Raw genomic sequence first — 22,485 nt, 5'->3', positions numbered from 1 at the left:
TCACGGTCACGTGGCGCGCGGGAGACGCTGCGGAAGAGGCGGGAACTCCAGCTCCTCGCCTTGTGTTGCCGACGCCCACGCCTACCATCCTCATCATCTTCGTCTTCTCTGTCCCAACGGCGACTCCCATTACAGTGATCCGTTGGGGGCGGGTCATGTCGGTCGCGGGGGCCCCGCTCGCCGTCGACCACACCATGGCGCCACGGAAGTGAGCGAGTGGCCAGCCGCCCACCCTGCCCCGAGGGGCTCTCCACCAGATCAATGTGCACCAGCACCCGGAAGGTGAGGCCACACTGCCCTGGCGGAGGGGGGGCGTTGTCATGGATCACCATTGAACGGCCCGTGATGGTGAGCCAGACGATCTTGGGGATGTCAGACGGATTTCCCGTCCACGCCCACAGGTTGAGGCAGCGCGCGTCCGCCTTGTTGGAGGAGAGACAATCTTCTTCGACGTAGTCAAGGACGCAGGCACGAGCCACCGAGCGCTTGGCGATGTTTTCGTTCCAGGCATGGGGAGGGATGCCCTCCAAGCACAGTCTGACATGGAAGTAGAGATCATGGCGCTCCCCGAGGGCGACCAGCTGCCATGGCCTGATGCGGAAGTCAAGGTTGCTGTGTAGGAAGTCTCTTGCAGCGACGGCCGCCTCCCGGTGGTGGCGGTGTGTGAAGGTGACGAGGAAGTCGCCCGGGGGGCTTCGAGCCACCTTGATGTCCTCTGTCTGTTGCACAGTAAATTGGATGCAGGAACATGATCTTGAGCTGGACTGTATTAGCATCATATATGTCAGAGCATTGCAGCGTCAATCCTACCTGTTACTTGCAGACTTCCTACCTCTGTTTGGATGCCGATTGAATATTTGTTACAACACGAAATACTTGAAGGCCACACGCGATTGACTCGCCTACATTTTATGTTCCCACCTTTTTTAGACTCGGCTTCTGAATCTGGGGAGCAGTTCACTTGCGCTACGTTGTAATTATCGCATCCAGGAAATTCAGTTGTTCTTTAAAGCGTGGTAACTTCACATGTAACAAACCTTCAATTAAATTTTTGTGCACAGATACATGGAGATAGTGAACGTCATGTATCTACCTGACAAGATACATCAGGAGGCAAACATGGCTAGAACAACAAGAACTTAGAACTGCAAGCAAGGAATCCCACAAGAAAAGCATCTGCATGAGTCTGGTTGGACAACACATAAAATTAGATCATACAGGATCTAGCAAACTTATTATGCTTGCTCAGCAAAAAAAAAATGTTAGTGCTACTAGGTAGAGCATCTCGCCTAACTTCTAAGTCACCTGCGCAGATTTATCAAGGTCAACTGCAGACGGTCCACCCCCCCTCGACCGGACGATCCTCACAGCGCACCAGGGACTTAACCAAATCAAGTTTCTAGCCAATAATGTCGGACAGTCTGACCACTTGTCCCATACGGTCCGTAGTACAAACACTTCCAACAACACAAAAATGCAACATTTATGCTCAAGTTTCTGTTAGCTCTGTGGACAGTCCGACCTCTTGGCCTAGACAGTCCGCAATACATAATTCTAGCCATTTTCAAAATTCGTTTTTGAAAAAAATTCTTTTGTAACCGGAAGCAATATTAGCCCTCATGTACATACATCAACTACATGATCTATGAGGCACTAAGAATCTCATCCAATAAATATCATTGACTCATCTTGATAGTACGATTATCTAGCCTACTAATCTATTCAATGGTCTTCTCTAAACACTTCTTTGACCGACAAAAGCAAAAACCTATCGTGTATCTTTGCCTTTAGCTATCCATCAATTCATGCTAAAGTCTACCAAGACTTTATATAGCTCACATGTTAATGGACCAACCTACATCCTTATTTTCTCTAAAAAATCGTTAGTCCACACATGTTTCTGATTAATTACTAAAGCTCTACTCAGAGGCCTAGATGCTTCACAACTAGTTGGCCAGAGTCCGTACATGATACTCATGTACTACAAGACACTAATGATATACGACAACATGTTTCCACATCCACCGGATGTATTACGTTGAAACAGAACAATTTTAATGTTTTACAATTATTAACGGTTCATCACAACCTTGTCGATTTTGGCTAACCCAACAGAAAGGAGTACCTCGCACCATACAAGGAACAAAAGTATCACATAACATAATGGCAACACGACCGATTAGTGCAAAAGAGGTGTTTAACTATGCACACTCGTTGCTAAAAAATGTCATCAAGCGATCATTCATTGTCTTGAAGATGAAGTGGCTGATCTTGCTTAGTCTCCCTTTTTTTCGTTACGGAAGCAATCAAAAATAATTATAGCATATATGGTGTTGTATAAGTTTATTAGGGATAGTGCCACACACAATCGGGACTCCGGAAATTTTGTATCCAGTGCGAATAAAAATGATGTGGAGATAAGAGAAAGCAATAGCGGACCAACAAATAAGTTAGACATGAGTGTGTTTTGAGATTTGATTGCTACAGCATTAGTGGCGTGAACTACCACTTGTATTTGATAACGTTGTTATGTACTTGGTTGTGTTATATCGTATAACGTGAGTGGATTTGTGATAATTGTGTATTTAAATGTATGTCCTTGCACACTTGTCGATAAAATTGCCAATGTCTCACGGTAAGGGTGTGGAGCACGGAAACAGTTTGGTGATCGGTACTCAGCAGAGAGCAATCTAAACGTTTCCCCAGAGAATCCGAGAACAGAAAATCAAGTTTACCAAACACCCAGATTTTAGAACCAGCAGAGCCAGCTTCTTCGAAAATCCAGATTTAGATTCTTAGAAAAGCTCGTCAGAAAAAAGATTTTTAGAAAAGCATGTTGGAAAAAAAAAACTTAACCAAACATGAAAACCGGCAACCAGAAGCAGCAGCTTCGAGGGTGGTGGACGGGTTCACTGATCAAGCACTGAAGCGAAACAAAAAATCATGTCGTCCTAGGCTCCTAGTTCATCAGCAGTTTACCAGATAGGAACTTTTCTTTTGCATAATTGATACAGCTGGCTGCATCAATGCCGGAGGTGAAGCATGGAGATGGAGAGACAGCATATTGATCTGGGCGTGGGCAATATCCTCTAGATGAGTTTAAAACGAGGGCAACAGCAATTCCCATTCCCATGGTGCCCGTGAGAAACATCGGATAGAGTCAGATACATGTTTTTCCTGCCTGAAAGACAGAAGCACAAATACAGGTTAACCTTTGTCCAAGAATACGAGATGAAAAAACTATTGAACAAAAAACAATTGGCTTTCTTGTCCGCATTGACGTCGTTCTCTAGAAAATGGCGATGTCATCATCGTTGCTGTCTAACAAGTGTCAACGATGCCTGGTTCTGTCGCATGTTTTTCTTACCTACGAACACCTAAAAGCGAAATGACAAGCTAGCAAGGACAGCCGTTTCTTGCTGCGATCAACAACTAAGAGGAAATCTGTTGATAAACTAGAAACTCCCAGCAGCATTGGCTTCGAAGACAGTCTAATCTCTCATGATCTGTCTGCATCCCGGAAAAACCTACACACTCGAGTGATACCTGTCAGAAGAGAAATATGGATTTGAGTCATCCGAATTCATTAAAAGTATAATTCTTCAGCAAAACCAACCTCTCATCACATAAGTTTGCCTAGAAAAAAAAAGTCAGAACAATATTTCCCCAGCAATCGAGAGATTCAAGAGGATGCTTTGCAAAGCAAAACTTGAGGTGTTGGTTCATCTAACTTCCCCAGATAACCGTAGCGGTGAACTACAATTGTCTAGACCGCACAGAAGGTCCATCAAGTCAGAAAGAGGCTGTAATCGATAAACACATTATGAAGAAACTGTGCATAGTATGCATGTTGTATGCATGCAAAGGCCACAGTATAAATCGATATTTGCAGATCAGGGAGGTGAAGTCCAAAGAAACCAGACCAGGGCCAAACAAAAAATATAACACCACCACCAATTAGATCCTAGGCCGGACAAACAATTTGGATATTTACAAAGGCAGCTGTGCTTCTATTATAAAATTTTAGCCAATTGTACCGATTGTGAGAACTGAAAATTTCTTAACAGAAGGTGATGAAGAAACATCTTTCAGTTTATAGGTACAATTCTAATTCAGGAAGATAAAAATTATATAAACTATAATCTTTCAGTTTCTTCTTTCTTCCTGTTTGAAGGGGTTTATAAATAGAACACCTAGATACTACACCCAGAGCAGAAGATTCAATTATATGATATTCTGAAGCGACAATTTCGCCTCACCTAGTTTCCACGTCAACTGTCTAAGACACTAGCGTCCACAGTTCCAGAATGCTTCAATCGCTACACAACAGTGAGTGTACCATTGAACAAGAGAAATGATTGACCTCTCCCCCCTCCCAACAGCGCTGAGCTGCATTATACCTACAAGTATTACTTAGGGCATATATTTCACTAGTAACTGATATTAACATTTATAGTAACTAACAATGCTACTTGTTGACTGTGAAATGTTGTTTTTGTTGCAAGTGCAGCTTAACCAAGAAAAGTGCAGTGGGAACAAAATCATGGCATGTGGATCAAACAAGATAGCATAAAAGTAACAGTATTACATAAAAGAAACATGCATTCCTTTGTAGTGACGAGGAGAAAACAAACTTCTCACCCATCTTTCTTAATCATGGTCTCATGGAAGGTCTGTACTAGTGTGGAGTGAATTCATCTAGAAGAAATATAGCTTCTAGCTACTCATACTGCAATTTTCCAAGTGGATGGCCAATGTGAAATGTGTAATTTTATAGGCCAGTTAGTTCTGCTATGAATAATATATGAATGCTTAGCTAACAAATCTTGGCCACGGAGTAAGGATGTCAACAACAAGCGATTGTGTGCCTAAGTTTCTTACAAACAACTTTGATGTGAATAGATTAATTGATTTAGTCGTTGTTTGGACACTGACGTTGAATGACATTACAGGTTTATCAGCAACCCAAATTGACGTGTTTCCATCAATCAGTCACCAAGAGTAGTTACGGGTCAATCTCCCTCACGTATCAATGGGCGCAGTATTGATCTATTCAACTTCAAAGAGAACAACTAAGGCCCGTTCCTACTCTGCGGTTTACTCAAGCGATGTCTTTAGCATCCAGTTTAATAATCATGTGAACAAAAACATGACACTGCACAATTTCATATTATGAAGTACTTCACAAGTAAACTTTTTTTATTTTGCAGAAAGATCTTTCACTAAATATTATAACTTATCTAAATCTTATTGCTGCAGATCAGGGGGCAACTTCCCAAAAATACTTGTCGATTCAAGAATAGATGAGTCATTACACTTTTCTGTGCACATGGTTACCTTGAGAAAAAATGGTTGGATTGCCTTTGAACCATTCGCAGGTATAGTGTGTCTACTGGCACAAAGTACGTAAGTTTAAAGTGCAGAAGAAACTAACCATACTTTCCACTGATGTGCGTCCAGATGGATGGGGAACACCTTCATATGTTTAAATCCAGAAGATAATCTCATTTCTTTTTTACATATGTAAAATTTTGGTCCAATTTGAACAGGTAAGAAAATGATAATGAAACAGTGAAAATCACTTACAATTTTGAAGTGTCAACAATCTGAATATTCATTTTTTCTGATATTTTTACAGGTTTGTTAAAACTTCCAGAAACAGATAGTTATTTGTTGTGCCTCCACCACAAGGCTAGGTCTTAGGCTTCTGTGTGTTTTTTCTGACTATCTGAGTAGCTACATTTAATCCCTTGGTTGACAGTTCACATTGTTTTACTTCAAAAATATTTTAAATTAACACATGTTCCTTAAAAATAACCACATAAATTAGAAAATGTGCTTGCACCATGACAGGCATTAAATACAAACTGCTCCTACAGGCAAAATTGCAATGATATTTCATCTTTTCCAGCAAAAAAAAATAAAATCAAGGCATGAGATTGAATAGTTTAAATTATAAAACCACTGAAAAATGTGTCCAGCAAAGGTACCATAGTGTAACTATTCAAGCTGGCATCAATCCAAGATATTGGTGAATTATCGAATTGCAACTATTCTATTGTCATAAGCTGGCAAGATGATTCCGAAATCCAAGCACATTGACTTGTTCTTTTGGAGTTTAATTAATATCAGAATTTCCTTCGTTTAAGATGTGGCTACACGAAACAGATATGAATAAGTTCTGCCCGCGAGCAAGGACCCTATTCATCTTAATTTTACGAACTCATTGTAAAAAAAAAATTACATTTAGTTAAAAAAACATTGACATTAAATTGTTATCGGGAGCTTTTGACATTAGCATAAATCAATCGTACATGATACAAACTAATTCCACTAGTGCAGTGGCGGACGCAGGACGAAAATTCAGGGGGGGCCAAAAAGACCACATGAGAGACATGATTTTCTAGTTCGCCATGTCCGTCAACCGCATGGGACAAGTCATATCGTTGCGACGAGCGAGATCTAGCTTGTCGAGCGGATTGACGTCATGTAAAAACAAAACAAGGGACGAAGGCGGCAGGAAGGGGCGAAGTCGGGTGGCGTCGCATCGGGAATGGGTCGGCGGCGAAAACAGGACAACGAGCAGACTGGTTTAGGTGGTGTCGAAAAGATTAGAGTTAGACAGGTAGATGCAAGGACTAGACCGAGAGGATCAGACGAGCAGGCTCATAACATGGTTGTTTTATGTCATGTTCTAAACCTTTATAACTAACTATTAACTGGTTTTAGCTGGGTTGTGGCATCTAACAACTAATATTTATTTGAGGAATATAACTAACAATTAGTTGATCCATTCTAAACCTCTCGACTAATTTTAGCAACTAGCTATTAGTTTTAGAGATTTAGAACAAGACTCTATACTATCTAAAACTTTGATTTTTTTTCTACACTTAATACTAAATAATCATATACATAAAAGGGTGTACAAAATTGAGGGGGGGCCATGGCCTACTTTGCCCCCCCTATGGATCCGCCTCTGCACTAGTGGAAGCAAAAGACTGATATATTACCTGATCAGGAATGCAAGGTTGCCTTATGTCTGTACCTCACTTTCTAGACAAGCCCTATTGCTGCTCACCAGTCAGCAAGCAGTGACCATCAAGCTGTCGATAGAAAGTCATTTAGTTGGCTGATCAATTATTAGGCCATCAAATGGAAGCTTTAAAAAGAACTGACAGCTGTCACTAGTGTTTAAGGCAAGCAATAGATTAGAACTAAATAACTAATACTATGTACAACATAAAGTTAATATCGATATCACAATATGCAGCCTAACTGAATCTTCCTTGTTTTTGCTAGAGTATTATACCAATGCTTTTCCTAGTGACAAAACAAACACATCCAGAATAGATGAAGCAACTCAAACGAAAATATTCTGAAAATTCAACCATTTATTGTAACAAGGTTTCAACTCATTCAATGTGCGCAATTTACTTTTGTCATTCCAGTAACACAAATTAAACTTCATAACATTTTGTCCAAAATAATGTTATATCTCTAATTGGTTCAGTAAATTCTGCACCACTGCTGCTTGCTGGCTTGCCACAGATGCTTTAAGCAGATACCCAAAAGGTTTGGATCATAACTGCTGAATTCATTGAGACATAAAAAATTTCATTGCATAAAAATTTGTAGTCAGTGTTCAAAATGTCAAACTGCAGAATCCTATGCTGAGAAGCTACATATGAGCACCTTTTTTGCTCATCTTTGAACAAAATACAACTATTTGGGTAACTAGAATAGCTCAATGTACTATGAAATCGGCATTGTGAAAGAACACCATTCAAACTACAATCTAGTGATATATACTAAAAAAGAAATTGCAACCTACAACTCTATCTGTCCCAGATTTAAGGCAAGGCAGGCAGACTCACTGCTGGAGGCTCCCACATGAGTGGGGTCCAGGAAAGATATAAGCCGAGGCAAGCCTTCCCCCACAAATGCGGAGAGATTACTTTGAAGAAACCTAGTGAATAGTGATTCAGTGAGATAGCTCTCGCCATTGCACCAGGCCTGCGCTTCTTTTTTTCTTTTTGAAACAGATGGCAGGAGGTCACGAGCTCTGCCTATTTATTCAATAAGGAATAAAGTTTAAATGTTACAACAGCCCCATGTTTAGACACCAAGAAACACCAACTAGAACCCAAAACTGTCGCACAAAACACAAAAGCACCCTGAACCTGGGACATACAATGGCGCTAGCCACAAGAAATTCTTGCGATCATTTGACATCCACAAATCAGAATTTCCTTCTACAAGATAGCATCATGTTGGATTAAGTAAAAGGATTAAACATGAAGCTTCCAACTATAATATAGCTCAATGTCCACATTCCTCACGTAATTCTACAAGGACAGCACTGATTAAGATGGGATAAGGCAATGTGAACATGATCTTTGAAACTTGCCGTCTGTTAGCAGTCTCCTAGAAAACCATATAATAGATGAGGGAGGTAGAAGCTACCTTTCACAAGTCATGAGACTGTTTTCATCACTAGTGTCAATTAGCTCTGTTTCTATATTCCTCGATCTTTACAGTGTTAGTTAAATTTCTTTTCTTGCACTCAACCACCATTAACTTCCGTATTCAGCCAAATGGAACAGCACAATAACCTCCTGCATAGTAAAAATATTAAATGGCTTGATAAAATACTCAAAATACTAAATAGATTCTCAATGATCTGAAGATTAACATGGTTATTGCAACTACTATCAGACTCCTTTTTGAAACCTATACGAAGTAATGAGAAAAATGTATCCATCCACACCATTCCAATCCTATCGAGGTTTTTGCGATGACTCGGTTTGAACAAATTTCAGACATTCCTATCGTGCACAGCAGTCAACTAAAATGTAACATCCTGGCCCCCTTTTAGGTGTGCAGTTTCAAAGGAACATGTCCATACGTGTGGAGGATTGTAAATTTTGGCTGCGGAAAGATTGATGGCGGTATAAAGCTTCCATGTACTTTCTGCCACTGAAGTGCCTCACAAGTAATGGGTCATTCATTGAAACCAATCTTACTAATGTCAAAGGGTTGGTTTGCCAGATGCAGATTTCTGCTAACGACAATTTGTTAGTGATGGCATAGTGATGACAGACAGGATGATATTCAAAAGAACTTTTTCAACCAAACTAGCATTTCTGCACAATTTTTTGACCTGTGAGGCTTGTGAAAATTGGGTGTCACTAAGTAAACAGTGCATTTGAAAAAAGGTAAATCCTACACTAAGCCATAGAGCATTGCAACTTACACAAATCCTACCCTCTCTGATCTACAAGTACTCAAACGATGCAGAGATAGCTTATAATGAGCCCTAACAAAATCACAAAGTGCTACCCTTTCTACAGCGAATTGCAATCTGCCCACCGCCGACAGCAGTGGCAGGCCGGCAGCGGAGACCGCGCACCTCTCCGCCGTTGCAATCTACAAGGGCGCGTTGCCGTGTCTCCTGTGGAGACATGTTTCTCACGGGCCAGAGGCTTGCTCCGCGGCTAGCCTCGCTCCGCCCGCCGCGTCCGGCGAGGGAGCCCGACGAACTGCCGCTGCTGGGGGCATTGGGGGATGGACGCGCGCGGTGCGGCGGTGGGGTTCAGACGTTCCGTCCGTGCGGATGCGAATTGGTTCCGTCGGAGTGTGAAGTTCGGTTGCGGCCCTCCCGTGTGGCCGTGACGTGGGCCCGCGGCCATCTATTGCAATTTTATGTCAAATTCGATTTCTGAAATCTGAACATCAATAAACAAACACAAAAAATTGCTCTATTTGTTCCAAAACTCAGTTCACCTCAACTTTCTCCAAAGTTAAGATATTTAACTTAAACCAAATTTATGTAGAAAGTAGACAAACATCTCGGGCAACACATTAGTATTCACTAATCGTTTGATTGGTTAAGCTTATCCAGACTTTCCACTTGCATTGACTTAAACGGTAGCCCCTGCTTAGTTGCATGTGTACGCGATGCCAAAGCTTTAAACATCTCTCCTAGCTTCATGCGTAGGTATGCATGAGGCATCTCGTTTCGAACGGATCGACCAAGCTCGTCCATTCAACCAATTATATGATAAGTTCTCTTTGAAAGCAGTAGAACATTTATTTAAATATTTATATATTTCTTAGTAAATTATTTCAAGTTAAACCGGTTTGACTTAAGATAAAGCTAAAATAAATTATTGCCTCTACTCTAAAGTGTGGGTCATTTTAGTTTCGTTAATAAGTATCTTTTTTTAAAAATAACTAAACTCATAGAAAAATATATTAAAGTCTATAAAATCAAATTATATCTCAGGATCTAATGTATATAGTCTGGTCCTATAGATGTTTGTGTATTTTCATAAAACTTAGTTAAAATTAAATAGATTTAACTTGAAACTAAGCTAAAACATAACTTACAATTTAATTAGAAAACAAAAGGTAAAGATTAGAATAGCTGAGGCAGAAAAAAAAATCTAGCGTTATTCTGAGTTTGACAATGTTGTGCGCCAAAATCCATTTTGGACTAACGGGACAAAAAGACTTTTTCGGGTGATAATAAGGTCGATCAGTTCCTCCAAAACGATGTTGCACCAGTTTGGGCTGATTGTGGCAAGTTGGCCGACCTAAGCTCGACCCCTTAACACTGGACTACCACAATCATGGGTCGTGACATCACGGAGGATGCAATGCTGGAGGAATTCGCAACCTCGATTCGTACATGTCAGATTATGTGTTTGCGTTGATTTTAAAATGTTTTTACCAAAACAATTTTCATAGAAACACGCTAAAAAGTTAAACGTTTGATAGTCCATAGTAGTTTCTGGTGGCTAGAATCTAGAAAAAAAAAACCCGAAACAAACACGGCTAATGTTATGCAGCTCAAATGGTGAAAAAAAAGAATCCGTCCATATAAAAAATGGCTTTTGTAGTTTTTTCCCCCCAAGAGTCAAGTACATTCTCATGGTTCATAGCAGCCAGCAGCGTAGTCCCGGGAGCGCACACAAACTAGACCATGTTGTGATATCTTATCTTGAATGACAGTGAAGCCGCAAGCCAGGAGATGCCAAAAGAGAGGGCGAGGAAACTGAACCCACAAGAAACCAACCCTAAACTTATGGGAATGATCAAACCCGGAAAGAAAACCAAGAGGGACTTTTGCCCGCAAGAAAACTTGCATTGTATTTTGTACCTATTATTGTCAATCACACTTCACTCTCACTGCAACAACATCAGCAGACACAATGCCTGCTTTCGAACTATCGATTCCTGAACTTTCCTTTTCATGTGGCCACTTCCAGATGCTACGCAGCGAACAGTAGTGTATATCAGCTAGGGATGAAAACGGTTTCGGAATTTTTCGGAATTCTGGAAACCGATTTCGAAATTTTTCGATCGGATTCACTGGTAACGGATTTTATTCGAAAACGGAATCGGTTTTCGGAATTTTCTATCGGAATCGGCGTGATGTTTTACCGACCGTTTCCATCGGTTACCGGTTTTTGTCGGAAATTACCGGATTTGTGTCTCGAAAATTTCCGGAATTGTGTCTCGGAATTTTTTCGGAATTTTTTTCGGAATTTTCCAGCATGTGATTTTTTCGCATCGCCTGTACATCTCTGGATAAGGATTACTTATTTTTGTATTTTTTGGACGCTTTAAGATTTTTTTGGGGTTAGATGGTATTGGAAGGCAGTTGAGATTAACGATTTGGTCTCTCGAACGAATCCACCATTTTCTATGCACATGTTATGTATTAGTAATATATAATGATAGAGAGCCGACAGTCTGTCTTTTCCACACACTAGATTTTAGGGTTTTCCTGTGAGGCTGTGAAAAAACCCTTTATGTGAGGAAAAAATGTTTCATGAGTAAGCATGTCATGTCAACTAAATCGAGTGGATATTGTAAAATTTGAGTCTGTGAACTTGTGATCTTTATGAACTTGTTATACTGTGAACTTGTTATATTGTGAACTTATGATCTTTGTAAACTTTTTATATTATAAATTTGTGATCCTTATGAACTTGTTATATCATGAATTGTGAACTTGTGGTATTTGTGATCTTTTGTCAATTTTGTTTTACTGTGAAGTTTGATATGTTTACCGATCGTATTTTAGATTTCGACTGTTATCGGTGTATTTTCCGCACCGTACTTTTCGTTTCCGATGTTTCCGAAATACCGATATCATTTCCGTTTCTGGAGTTACCGTTTTCGATTTTGTTTCCGATAAAAAATATGAAAACAGTAATGGTTTTAGTGTTTACCGACCGTTTCCGACCGTTTTCATCCCTAATATCAGCAGTGGTTCGTAGCCAGGCTTCTCACTCTCAAACCATCGCTCGCTGGTTTTGATGATGTGCATGAGAGCCACGCATGGTTCATCAAGGGAAAAGGGGGGGGGGGGGGGCACACTTCTTCGTCCATTCCATGCATGATCCGACCGCTTGAGCCGTCAGATCGGTTCTTGCCACGAGAGATTCAGAAACTTGACGCACAACAAAAAAACCAGTAACTTTCAGAGGAGGGGAGGTTTAGTCAATGCACAGGTATTCAGCTTCACTCAACTATCGGCGTCTGCACCCCCAGACAAATCGGTGCCAAGAAAATGAGAGGGTCCAAGCATGACACAACCGGGGGCCCCCTTTTGTTTTGGTCGACGAACGTAAGTGTGTGATAGAGCTGGTCAGAGAGAGAGAGAGCGCGCGCGCGCGCTGCGATTTCGGGCGGTCAACATGATGAACAAGAGCCCTTGATCTAGGCAAGGATATGTATATATATTAAAGAAGAACTGTTCTTAAGGGAATAATTTGAGGTGCTGTACTGCTGTGGCATGTGAGTGATGACCGATATTCAGGCTATTAGAACCTGCTTGAATTGCTGTCACTGTCTTGATATTCTCGCAGGACCCTGGATCAGGGCTGGACCGCCACAGGGCAAGGTAGCAGTAGCAGTAGTGTCTTTTCTGGCTTGCACAAGTGGACAAGATCGATGACAGTTCGGTATGCTCTGCTTCCAACATTTCAGTAGTAATCGTTCAAACTGGGGCTGAACATTTATATTTTATGTGCCAATGATTAAGGAAGACCAAAGGAAAAGACACCACAGAATAGCTACAAACTGGAACAGATAATCCTAGAGTACGTAGCCTTGCTGCTTGTCAACAGTTTCCTGCTCCAATTGTTTTTATTTTATTTTATTTTCTACGCGTTGGTTGGGGCGAGAGGGAACCCAGGCCCGGCGCCCCTGCGGCCCTGCCGCTCACCGTCGTCCAGCCGGGTCAAGGGGAGCGTGGGCCACTGCCGACGTGGCCGTACCTGGCGCTCGGGCCCACCCGCACGTGTCCTGTGCGGCTGTGCGTTGCTTCCCGTTCTAGCTTCCTGTGGCTGTGCTCTCCCTGCTTCGTCTTCGTTGCCGCGTCCACCCCGTCCGCCGGCGTTTCAAAAATTCCGTCCTTTTTGACATTTGTTCGGCTCGGAATATAATAGGCTGCTTGCGTATGTATCTCCTTTTAGGACATTTCTGTAGCTTGTTTTGCCTAGATTTCTTTTTTCTAGAACCAATTGAGCTGCATGGGTACAGCTCAATCGATGCTATGAAACAGTATAGTAATTGTTGAATAATTAGACAAATTCCAAATTAAATTCCGAATATAAATCATGACCAAATCAGAAGAACTGAAATAAAAGCCAAATCAGATGATGCGTACTGATTAGACTTACTGATTGTTGGCGCGCGCCAGGATCAGATGGGTTGACGAGGTCAGCAGATCACGAGCAGTCGCGTGAAGACGCTTCCCAAAAACCTTATTCGCCCTCTCCCGGTGCAGGATCTAGAAGACGAAGGGTTCCGGAGACCTGCTCTCCTGATCGCAGATGCACCTCTGCGGTCGGGACGAAGGGAACTAAAAGGCGGCTCAGCTATGAAGAGAGGCGAAAGCGAACTGGGATCTGGGATGATTTGGAGGCTGGCTGCCGGGCTCCTTTTATAGGGCCGAGTCCGCGACCCCAGTGCTTATCCACCCACGAAAATCTCGCAATCAGTTGAGATTTTGTAGCGATCGGTTAGGATAAGCGTAACAGCCAAGAAACCAAAAAATCAAACGGCAAAAGGTAGCCGCGCCCCCGCAAGGCGAGGGGCCGGATTTCGGCGGACCATTCACGCGCATGTCGTGCGCCCGCGCCCTTCGCCCCGGCCCGCCCCGGCCCGGCCTGGCCAGGCGAGGCGAGGCGAGGCGAGCGAGCGCGCGCGCGCGTGTGGCTCTCCACACTCTCTCCTCTCATCCATGACTTGGTGAGTGAGTGTGGCTTCCATATTTAAGCTAGCTCTACTCCACAAGAGCTAGCAATATGGTGCTATTGGTTCCACCTATCCCTTTGCCATCCACTTATATGGGCTTTTGAGATTTTCCTGGGATTTATTTGAATAACTTAATTGGGCCAAGCCCATAAATCCTAACAATCCCCCACCAGATCTCAAATGCCCATCTGCAGTTTTCGCCACTGTTCACTACTGTTTAATATACTAGTTTTTCAGCAGAGACTGTTAAGTTGAACTTCCGCCTAGAACTCCAAGTTACACCAACCCACAACTTGGACAATGGACTATGCCTTGAATTGCAAGTTTTGCGTGAATGGGTTTCACTTGAAGTCATGACTAGTACTTGGCTACCAGTAGTCCCCTTCTCGGGTGGAGCATATACGTCGTACTCCAAGGTCTCTTCATGAGTTTACTAGAGATCACCCAGATCTCATAGACTGCGACGTTAGACAGTCTAACTCATATAGGTGTGTTCTTTCAAGAATGTTCTGCAGGACAACATCTTCGCTAATACAAGCCAACAGAACACATTAAGGCACAAAGCCAACCTGCCTTACAGCATTTGAGAGTATTGCATCTTTACTTAGAGAGGGTCAAAGGTTACTCTCCTCAGTTCACCAATGGCTTGTTCTTCCCAGGACCTAATTCACGGGATCTCCGATCACATAGACTGGGTTTCCACCATGGCAACTTTATTCGGGTCTCATACCCATCTCTCTCGATGCGATTTCTATCACATTACGTGGTAGTCCCTTGGTAAAAGGATCTGCCAGATTCTTATCTGTTGAAATATAAGTCACACTTATAACTCCGGAGTTTCTCAACTTTCTGACAGACTTCAATCGTCTTTTGACATGTCTTGATGACTTTCCATTATCCTTAGAACTCGTCACTTTAGCAATCACTGTCTGATTGTCACAGTTCATAAGGATAGCTGGTATTGGTTTCTCAACCACCGGCAAGTCCATCAAGAGTTCACGCAACCATTCTGCCTCAACGGTTGCTGTGTCAAGTGCAGCTAGCTCGGCTTCCATGGTTGACCTCGTCAAAATGGTCTGCTTGCATGACCTCCATGATACCGCACCTCCACCAATAGTAAAGACATAACCACTGGTGGCATAAAGCTCGTCTGCATCAGATATCCAGTTCGAATCACTATATCCTTCAAGTACTGCATGCTGACCAGAATAGTGAATTCCATAACTCATTGTACCTTGCAGGTAGCGCATAACCCGCTCAAGTGCATGCCAATGATCAGTCCCGGGGTTTGACATGAACCTACTCAATTTGCTCACAGCAAACGAGATATCGGGCCTTGTTGCACCAGCAAGATACATGAGTGAACCGACAATCTGAGAGTATCTCAATTGGTCTAAACCAATTCTCTTGTTCTTTCGCAGTGTCACACTGGGATCATAAGGTGTTGAAGAAGGTTTGCACTCAGAGAAGCCAAATCGCTTCAAAACCTTTTCAACATAGTGAGATTGCGAGAGAGTAATCCCACCATCTGCCTTAATCAGCTTGATGTTTAGAATCACATCAGCTTCTCCCAGATCTTTCATATCAAAACTCTTTGATAGAAAAGACTTGACTTCATTGATCACATCAATGTTTGTGCCAAATATCAATATATCATCAACATATAAGCACAATATAACTCCTTCGCCCCCACCACAGCGATAATATACACACCTGTCTGCCTCATTAATGGCAAAGCCTGCAGACGTTAGAGTAGTGTCAAACTTCTCATGCCACTGCTTTGGTGCTTGCTTCAGACCATACAAAGATTTCAATAACTTGCACACCTTGCTTTCTTGACCCTTTACTACAAATCCATCAGGTTGTTCCATATAGATTTCCTCGTCCAGCTCTCCATTAAGAAAAGCTGTCTTTACATCCATCTGATGAACAAGGAGACCATACGAGGCAGCCAAAGAAAGTAGTACTCGAATAGTGGTCATTCTAGCAACAGGTGAGTAAGTATCAAAGAAGTCTTCTCCTTCTTTCTGAGTATAGCCTTTAGCCACAAGCCTAGCCTTGTACTTTTCAATTGTACCATCAGGCTTGAGCTTCTTTTTAAACACCCACTTACAACCCACGGGTTTGCATCCATAGGGTCGATCAGTGACTTCCCACGTACCATTTGAAAGAATAGAGTCCATCTCATTATGAACTGCTTCTTTCCAATCATCTGCATCTGGAGATGCAAATGCTTCTGCAATGGTAGTAGGAGTATCGTCCACAAGGTACACAATGAAATCATTACCAAAGGATTTTTCAACCCTTTGTCTCTTGCTCCTTTTAGGAGCATCATTGTCATCCTCCTCTAGGACAATTTCATGTGGCTGTTCAAAACTCTCAATAGGTGTATTATGTTCAGGAATTATCTCAGAAGAGTATCTAGAATTGCTATGAATGTCTTTCATTGGAAATATATGCTCAAAGAAAGTAGCATCACGTGATTCCATAATAGTATCAACATACACATCAGGAACTTCAGATTTAACTACTAAAAATCTATATGCTATGCTACACGAAGCATATCCAAGAAAGACACAATCCACTGTCCTTGGACCAAGCTTGCGTTTTTTATTAATTGGTACATTGACTTTCGCCATGCACCCCCAAGTGCGCAAGTATGAAAGTGATGGTTTTCTCCCAACCCACTTCTCATAAGGGGTTTTCTCTTCTTTGCCCATAGGAATTCTATTCAGAACATGACATGAAGTCAGGACTGCCTCCCCCCACCATGCCTTAGATAAACCAGAAGTGTCTAACATGGCATTCACCAGGTCAGTCAACGTACGGTTTTTCCTTTCAGCAATCCCGTTTGACTCGGGTGAATAGGGAGGAGTCCTCTCATGAATAATGCCATGTTCTGCACAGAAATCGTCAAAGACTTTGGGAAAGAACTCACCACCACGATCTGATCTAAGACGTTTGATCTTTCTCTCTAGTTGGTTTTCAACCTCAGCCTTATAGATTTTAAAGTAGTCTAAAGCCTCATCTTTAGTTTTTAGCAAGTATACATAGCAAAATCTAGACGCATCATCAATCAATGTCATGAAGTATCTCTTACCACCTTTTGTCAACACACCATTCATCTCACAAAGATCAGAATGTATGAGTTCTAGTGGTGCCAGGTGTCTCTCCTCAGCAGCCTTATGAGGCTTTCGAGGTTGCTTCGACTGCACACAACTATGGCACTTAGAACCTTTGACTATGGTGATATTCGGAATTAAACTCATGGTTGCAAGCCGAGACATAGAGCCAAAATTAATATGACACAAACGAGAATGCCAAATACTCGCAAGATCATCAACATTAGCACAAATATGGTTCACAGACTTATTATTGAAATCTAACAAAGAAAAGCGGAACAAGCCTCCGCAATCATAGCCTTTACCAATAAATTGTCCAGACTTGGACACAACTAATTTATTGGACTCTAAAACTACCTTGAACCCATCTCTACATAGAAGGGTTCCGCTAACGAGATTCTTGTGTATAGAAGGGACATGATGCACGTTCTTCAGCTGCACGATCTTTCCCGAAGTAAACTTCAGATCCACCGTGCCAGTGCCATGAACAGAAGCATGTGACCCATTCCCCATTAGCACGGAAGAATCCCGGGCGCCCTGATAAGAAGAGAACAAGTTGATGTCAGAACACACATGAACATTAGCACCAGTATCAAGCCACCAGCTAGGTGATTGAAATACTGAGAAGATGAAAGGTAAATTACCATACCCTTTGTCTTCCTCATTGCTAGCGACCACTGTGTTGACATTGCCCTTTTTGCCACGGCGATCCGCTCGATCGGGACAATCCTTGGCAAAATGACCCGCCTCGCCACATGCGAAACATGTCAATTCAGCCTTGTTCTTCTTCTTCTTGAAGTTGGTAGTTTTGTTGGGCTTGTTAGATTTTGGCTTTCCTTTGCCCTTGTTGTGGTTCTTCTGAACCATGTTGGCGCTGGAGTGGCCCTCGCCTCCTTTAGATCCCGTGTCCTTAGCCCGAGCTTTCTCCTCAACATCCAGAGACGCTATCAGATTTTCAACTGATATCTCCTGTCTCTTATGTTTCAGAGCTATGGCGAAGTTCCTCCATGTAGAAGGCAACTTTGCAATAATGCATCCGGCCACAAATCGGTCAGGAAGGACTATCTTAAGGTGGTCGAGCTCCTTGGCTATACACTGTATTTCATGAGCTTGCTCTACAATAGAGCGATTATCAACCATCTTATAATCATGAAAGCTCTCCATGATATACAGGTCACTGCCAGCATCTGATGCACCATACTTAGTAGTAAGTGCATCCCACAACTGTTTCCCGTCTGTGTACTGCATATTCGCATCAACCAGACGGTCAACAAGGGCGCTAAGAACGGCTCCCGTGAACATAGTATTGGCATGGTCGTACTCTTTCTCCTGTTCAGGAGTCAGTGGACCCTCAGGTCTGCCTTTACTAACATGGAAGACATTCATAGCAGTAAGCCAGAGCGTGGCCTTGACTTGCCATCTCTTAAAGTGCATACCATTAAACTTTTCTGGCTTCAGCGCGTCGGCAAAAGCAGCCATAGAAAAACTAGGAAATTGTCTACAATAAGGTTTTTGGATTGTTGAATAATTAGACAAATTCCAAATTAAATTCCGAATATAAATCATGACCAAATCAGAAGAACTGAAATAAAAGCCAAATCAGATGATGCGTACTGATTAGACTTACTGATTGTTGGCGCGCGCCAGGATCAGATGGGTTGACGAGGTCAGCAGATCACGAGCAGTCGCGTGAAGACGCTTCCCAAAAACCTTATTCGCCCTCTCCCGGTGCAGGATCTAGAAGACGAAGGGTTCCGGAGACCTGCTCTCCTGATCGCAGATGCACCTCTGCGGTCGGGACGAAGGGAACTAAAAGGCGGCTCAGCTATGAAGAGAGGCGAAAGCGAACTGGGATCTGGGATGATTTGGAGGCTGGCTGCCGGGCTCCTTTTATAGGGCCGAGTCCGCGACCCCAGTGCTTATCCACCCACGAAAATCTCGCAATCAGTTGAGATTTTGTAGCGATCGGTTAGGATAAGCGTAACAGCCAAGAAACCAAAAAATCAAATGGCAAAAGGTAGCCGCGCCCCCGCAAGGCGAGGGGCCGGATTTCGGCGGACCATTCACGCGCATGTCGTGCGCCCGCGCCCTTCGCCCCGCCCCGCCCCGGCCCGGCGAGGCGAGCGAGCGCGCGCGCGCGTGTGGCTCTCCACACTCTCTCCTCTCATCCATGACTTGGTGAGTGAGTGTGGCTTCCATATTTAAGCTAGCTCTACTCCACAAGAGCTAGCAATATGGTGCTATTGGTTCCACCTATCCCTTTGCCATCCACTTATATGGGCTTTTGAGATTTTCCTGGGATTTATTTGAATAACTTAATTGGGCCAAGCCCATAAATCCTAACAGTAATAACCACTAATTATACTGTTTGTCTCATAATTAATCAAGTTTACTAGCAAACACGGAAATGCCGCGCGCGGCCATGGCGGAAGGCCCTTGCGTACTGCACACTACTGGCTGGTACCGTAGCACGTACGGTCATATCCCTGGGCACAACAAGCACACTGTTGCGATGGATCGAAGACGCATGCATGACCCGGCGAGTTTGAAAGATACAGCGGCGAGAGCGCGCGTGGAACCAGACGCGCGCGACGACGACGACGACGACGACGCACACACCCGCGCCGGCTTGTAGCTCACGACCCCTGGTTAGGTGAAAGCTTCTCCAAGGCGTCTCGCCAGCCCGGCCCCCCTATATCTCTGCCCGCTTGCGTGGAAAAAAAAACGCACCCCAAATACTTCAGAGAGAGGGCAACCGATCGAGGGAGCGCGTGTGTGCAGCGTCGTGTTCTTGCTTCTTCCTCCTCCTGTCGTCGTCGCCTGACTAGCTGCTTTTTTTGTCAAATCATTTCGTTCTTGAATCCGTTACAGTTGCCTGCTGCGCCGTCTTCATTCTTCAAGCAGTAGCGTAGCGCGCAGCAAGAAACCACCAGGGCTACCTAGGGTGGTTTAGGGTTCTCCGCCGCTTTCCGATCTTGTACAGCTAGCATCATCGGTACGCTGTCGATTGATCTGAGCAGTATGGAAGCATCAGCAGCAGCAGGAGGTGGGAGAGAGTCGAACAAGAAGGAGGAGGAGAGCTTGCCGCCGGGCTTCAGGTTCCACCCGACTGACGAGGAGCTCATCACGTACTACCTGCGGCGGAAGATCGCCGACGGCAGATTCACGGCGAGGGCCATCGCCGAGGTCGACCTCAACAAGTCCGAGCCGTGGGATCTCCCGGGTAATCATCATCGGAGAAACCAACTGTTAATTAACCTGTTCATGTGTATATACACGCACATGTACATGCATGCATATGTAGTAATCTTTTCTCCTCTCTTCTCTCCTTATTTGGAACATGCATGCGGGAGTGTCAGAACGTAACAATTTCTTATATTTTCCAGTATATATATAAGTGATCGATTATATATGCATGCCAGAGAAAGCGAAGCTCGGAGAAAAAGAGTGGTATTTCTTCAGCCTAAGGGACCGGAAGTACCCAACAGGCGTGCGAACGAACCGCGCCACTAACGCTGGTTACTGGAAGACAACGGGGAAAGACAAGGAGATCTACACCGCCGGTCATCAGCTACCTGCTGCAGCCACCACGCCGGAGCTAGTAGGGATGAAGAAGACCCTGGTGTTCTACAAAGGAAGAGCTCCTCGGGGTGAGAAGACGAACTGGGTCATGCATGAGTATCGCCTGCACTCCAAATCACTCCCCAAATCTAACAAGGTACACGCACGCACGTGCTTACGGACCTTACGGTACATATATACATACATATTTCACGAAATTGCTTAATGTTGATCAGCGGAATTAATCATGGTCCTAGCTAGAATGGATAGACAAATTCATGAAGATGTTTTTTGGTTATCTGTATGGCACTGGCGCGCAGGATGAGTGGGTGGTGTGCCGGGTGTTCGCCAAGAGCGCCGCCGCAAAGAAGTACCCGTCCAACAACGCGCACGCGCACGCGCGGTCATCGCACCACCACCCGTACGCGCTGGACATGTTCCCACCCCTCCTGCCCACGCTGCTCCAGCATGACCCCTTCGTCGCGCGCCGCCACCACCACCACCACCCGTACATGGCCCCGGCAGACCTGGCCGAGCTCGCGCGCTTCGCCCGCGGCACGCCGGGGCTGCACCCGCACATCCAGCCGCACCCCGGGACGTCGTCGTCGGCGCCGTACATGAACCCCGCCGTGGCTGCGCCACCGTTCACGCTCTCTGGCGGCGGCCGCCTCAACCTCAACCTCGGCGCCACGCCGGCCATGCCGTCGTCGCCGCCAGCACTCCACGCGATGTCGATGGCGATGATGAGCGGCCAGACGGAGCCGAGCTGTGCCAGCACCGGTAGGCAATATCATCAGGTGATGGCAGGTGAACACCACCAGCAGAAGCAGATGGCGACGGCGGCTGCGGCGGGGCTCGGCGGCTGCGTGATCGTGCCCGGCGCGGACGGAGGGTTCGGCGCGGACTCGGCGGCCGGGGCCCGGTACCAGGGCTTGGACGTGGAGCAGCTGGTGGAGAGGTACTGGCCTGCCGGCGGGTACCAAGTCTAGCTAGTAGCTGTGGATCGGAGTAGTGGCGTGGCTTGGCAATGGCATGCATGCAGCCGACAAACGTAACAACGACGTAATGTTGGTGTATGGATCATGTAGGTCGGTAGGATTTGATGTGTCAATTTAGTCCGTTGTTTGTATCAGTAGCTGGAAATTATCCTCTCTTTTTTTTCAGTTTTTTGTTGGGGGCTCTTGGCTTGTAGAGATCGGAGCAGCATAGGTTGACAGCATGCATGTCATGTGCAACAAAAACAGGCTTGGTACTGATCGAGCTCATACAGGGATCTAGATAAGAGTATGGGGTGTACTCGTCCGTGTGATAGTTTCTGATAAACGTGTATGTTTTCTTCAAACCCGACCTTTGAATTTTGAGCTATATGTGGTTACGTGATGGACGAATGGTGCCAAAAATTTCTCCGACAAGCGCCCGGGACATGCCGATTGCTTCGATTTGGATTTCCCCTTAGAAACATCAAGCGGATTCGCGGTAGATTAGGGGCTTACGCAGCGCAGTTACGATGGAACAGAGTCTAGACCTCCTT

At 44.2% G+C, this 22,485-nt stretch overlaps 1 protein-coding gene and 1 long non-coding RNA gene across 4 annotated transcripts; one reads left to right on the top strand and one right to left on the bottom strand.

Moving 5' to 3' along the window:
* Positions 1 to 3,094: 3,094 nt before the first annotated feature.
* LOC103647556 (uncharacterized) lies at positions 3,095 to 9,670 on the bottom strand. 3 transcript variants are annotated; one of them, XR_562905.2, is made up of 3 exons: positions 9,410 to 9,670; positions 7,011 to 8,615; positions 3,095 to 3,546 (listed from the first exon to the last, which is right to left on the bottom strand). It is a non-coding gene; the product is annotated as an uncharacterized lncRNA (long non-coding RNA). The 3 variants fall into 3 exon arrangements; XR_002267323.3 differs by having other exon boundaries at positions 7,011 to 7,103; positions 8,464 to 9,663; XR_002267322.3 differs by having other exon boundaries at positions 7,011 to 9,663.
* Positions 9,671 to 19,928: 10,258 nt separating this feature from the next.
* On the top strand, positions 19,929 to 22,334 carry LOC103647555 (protein CUP-SHAPED COTYLEDON 1). The gene is made up of 3 exons (XM_008672074.4): positions 19,929 to 20,616; positions 20,816 to 21,111; positions 21,275 to 22,334. Exons 1-3 carry the CDS (start codon positions 20,415 to 20,417, stop codon positions 21,941 to 21,943), a joined length of 1,167 nt encoding a protein of 388 aa, XP_008670296.1. The 5' UTR covers positions 19,929 to 20,414; the 3' UTR covers positions 21,944 to 22,334.
* Positions 22,335 to 22,485: the final 151 nt, after the last annotated feature.

This window comes from Zea mays, chromosome 2 (genome assembly GCF_902167145.1).
Source record: "Zea mays cultivar B73 chromosome 2, Zm-B73-REFERENCE-NAM-5.0, whole genome shotgun sequence".
Taxonomy (NCBI): Eukaryota; Viridiplantae; Streptophyta; class Magnoliopsida; order Poales; family Poaceae; genus Zea; species Zea mays.
Note: the sequence above shows the minus strand (reverse complement) of the source record. Positions and strands in the feature narration are given on the sequence as shown.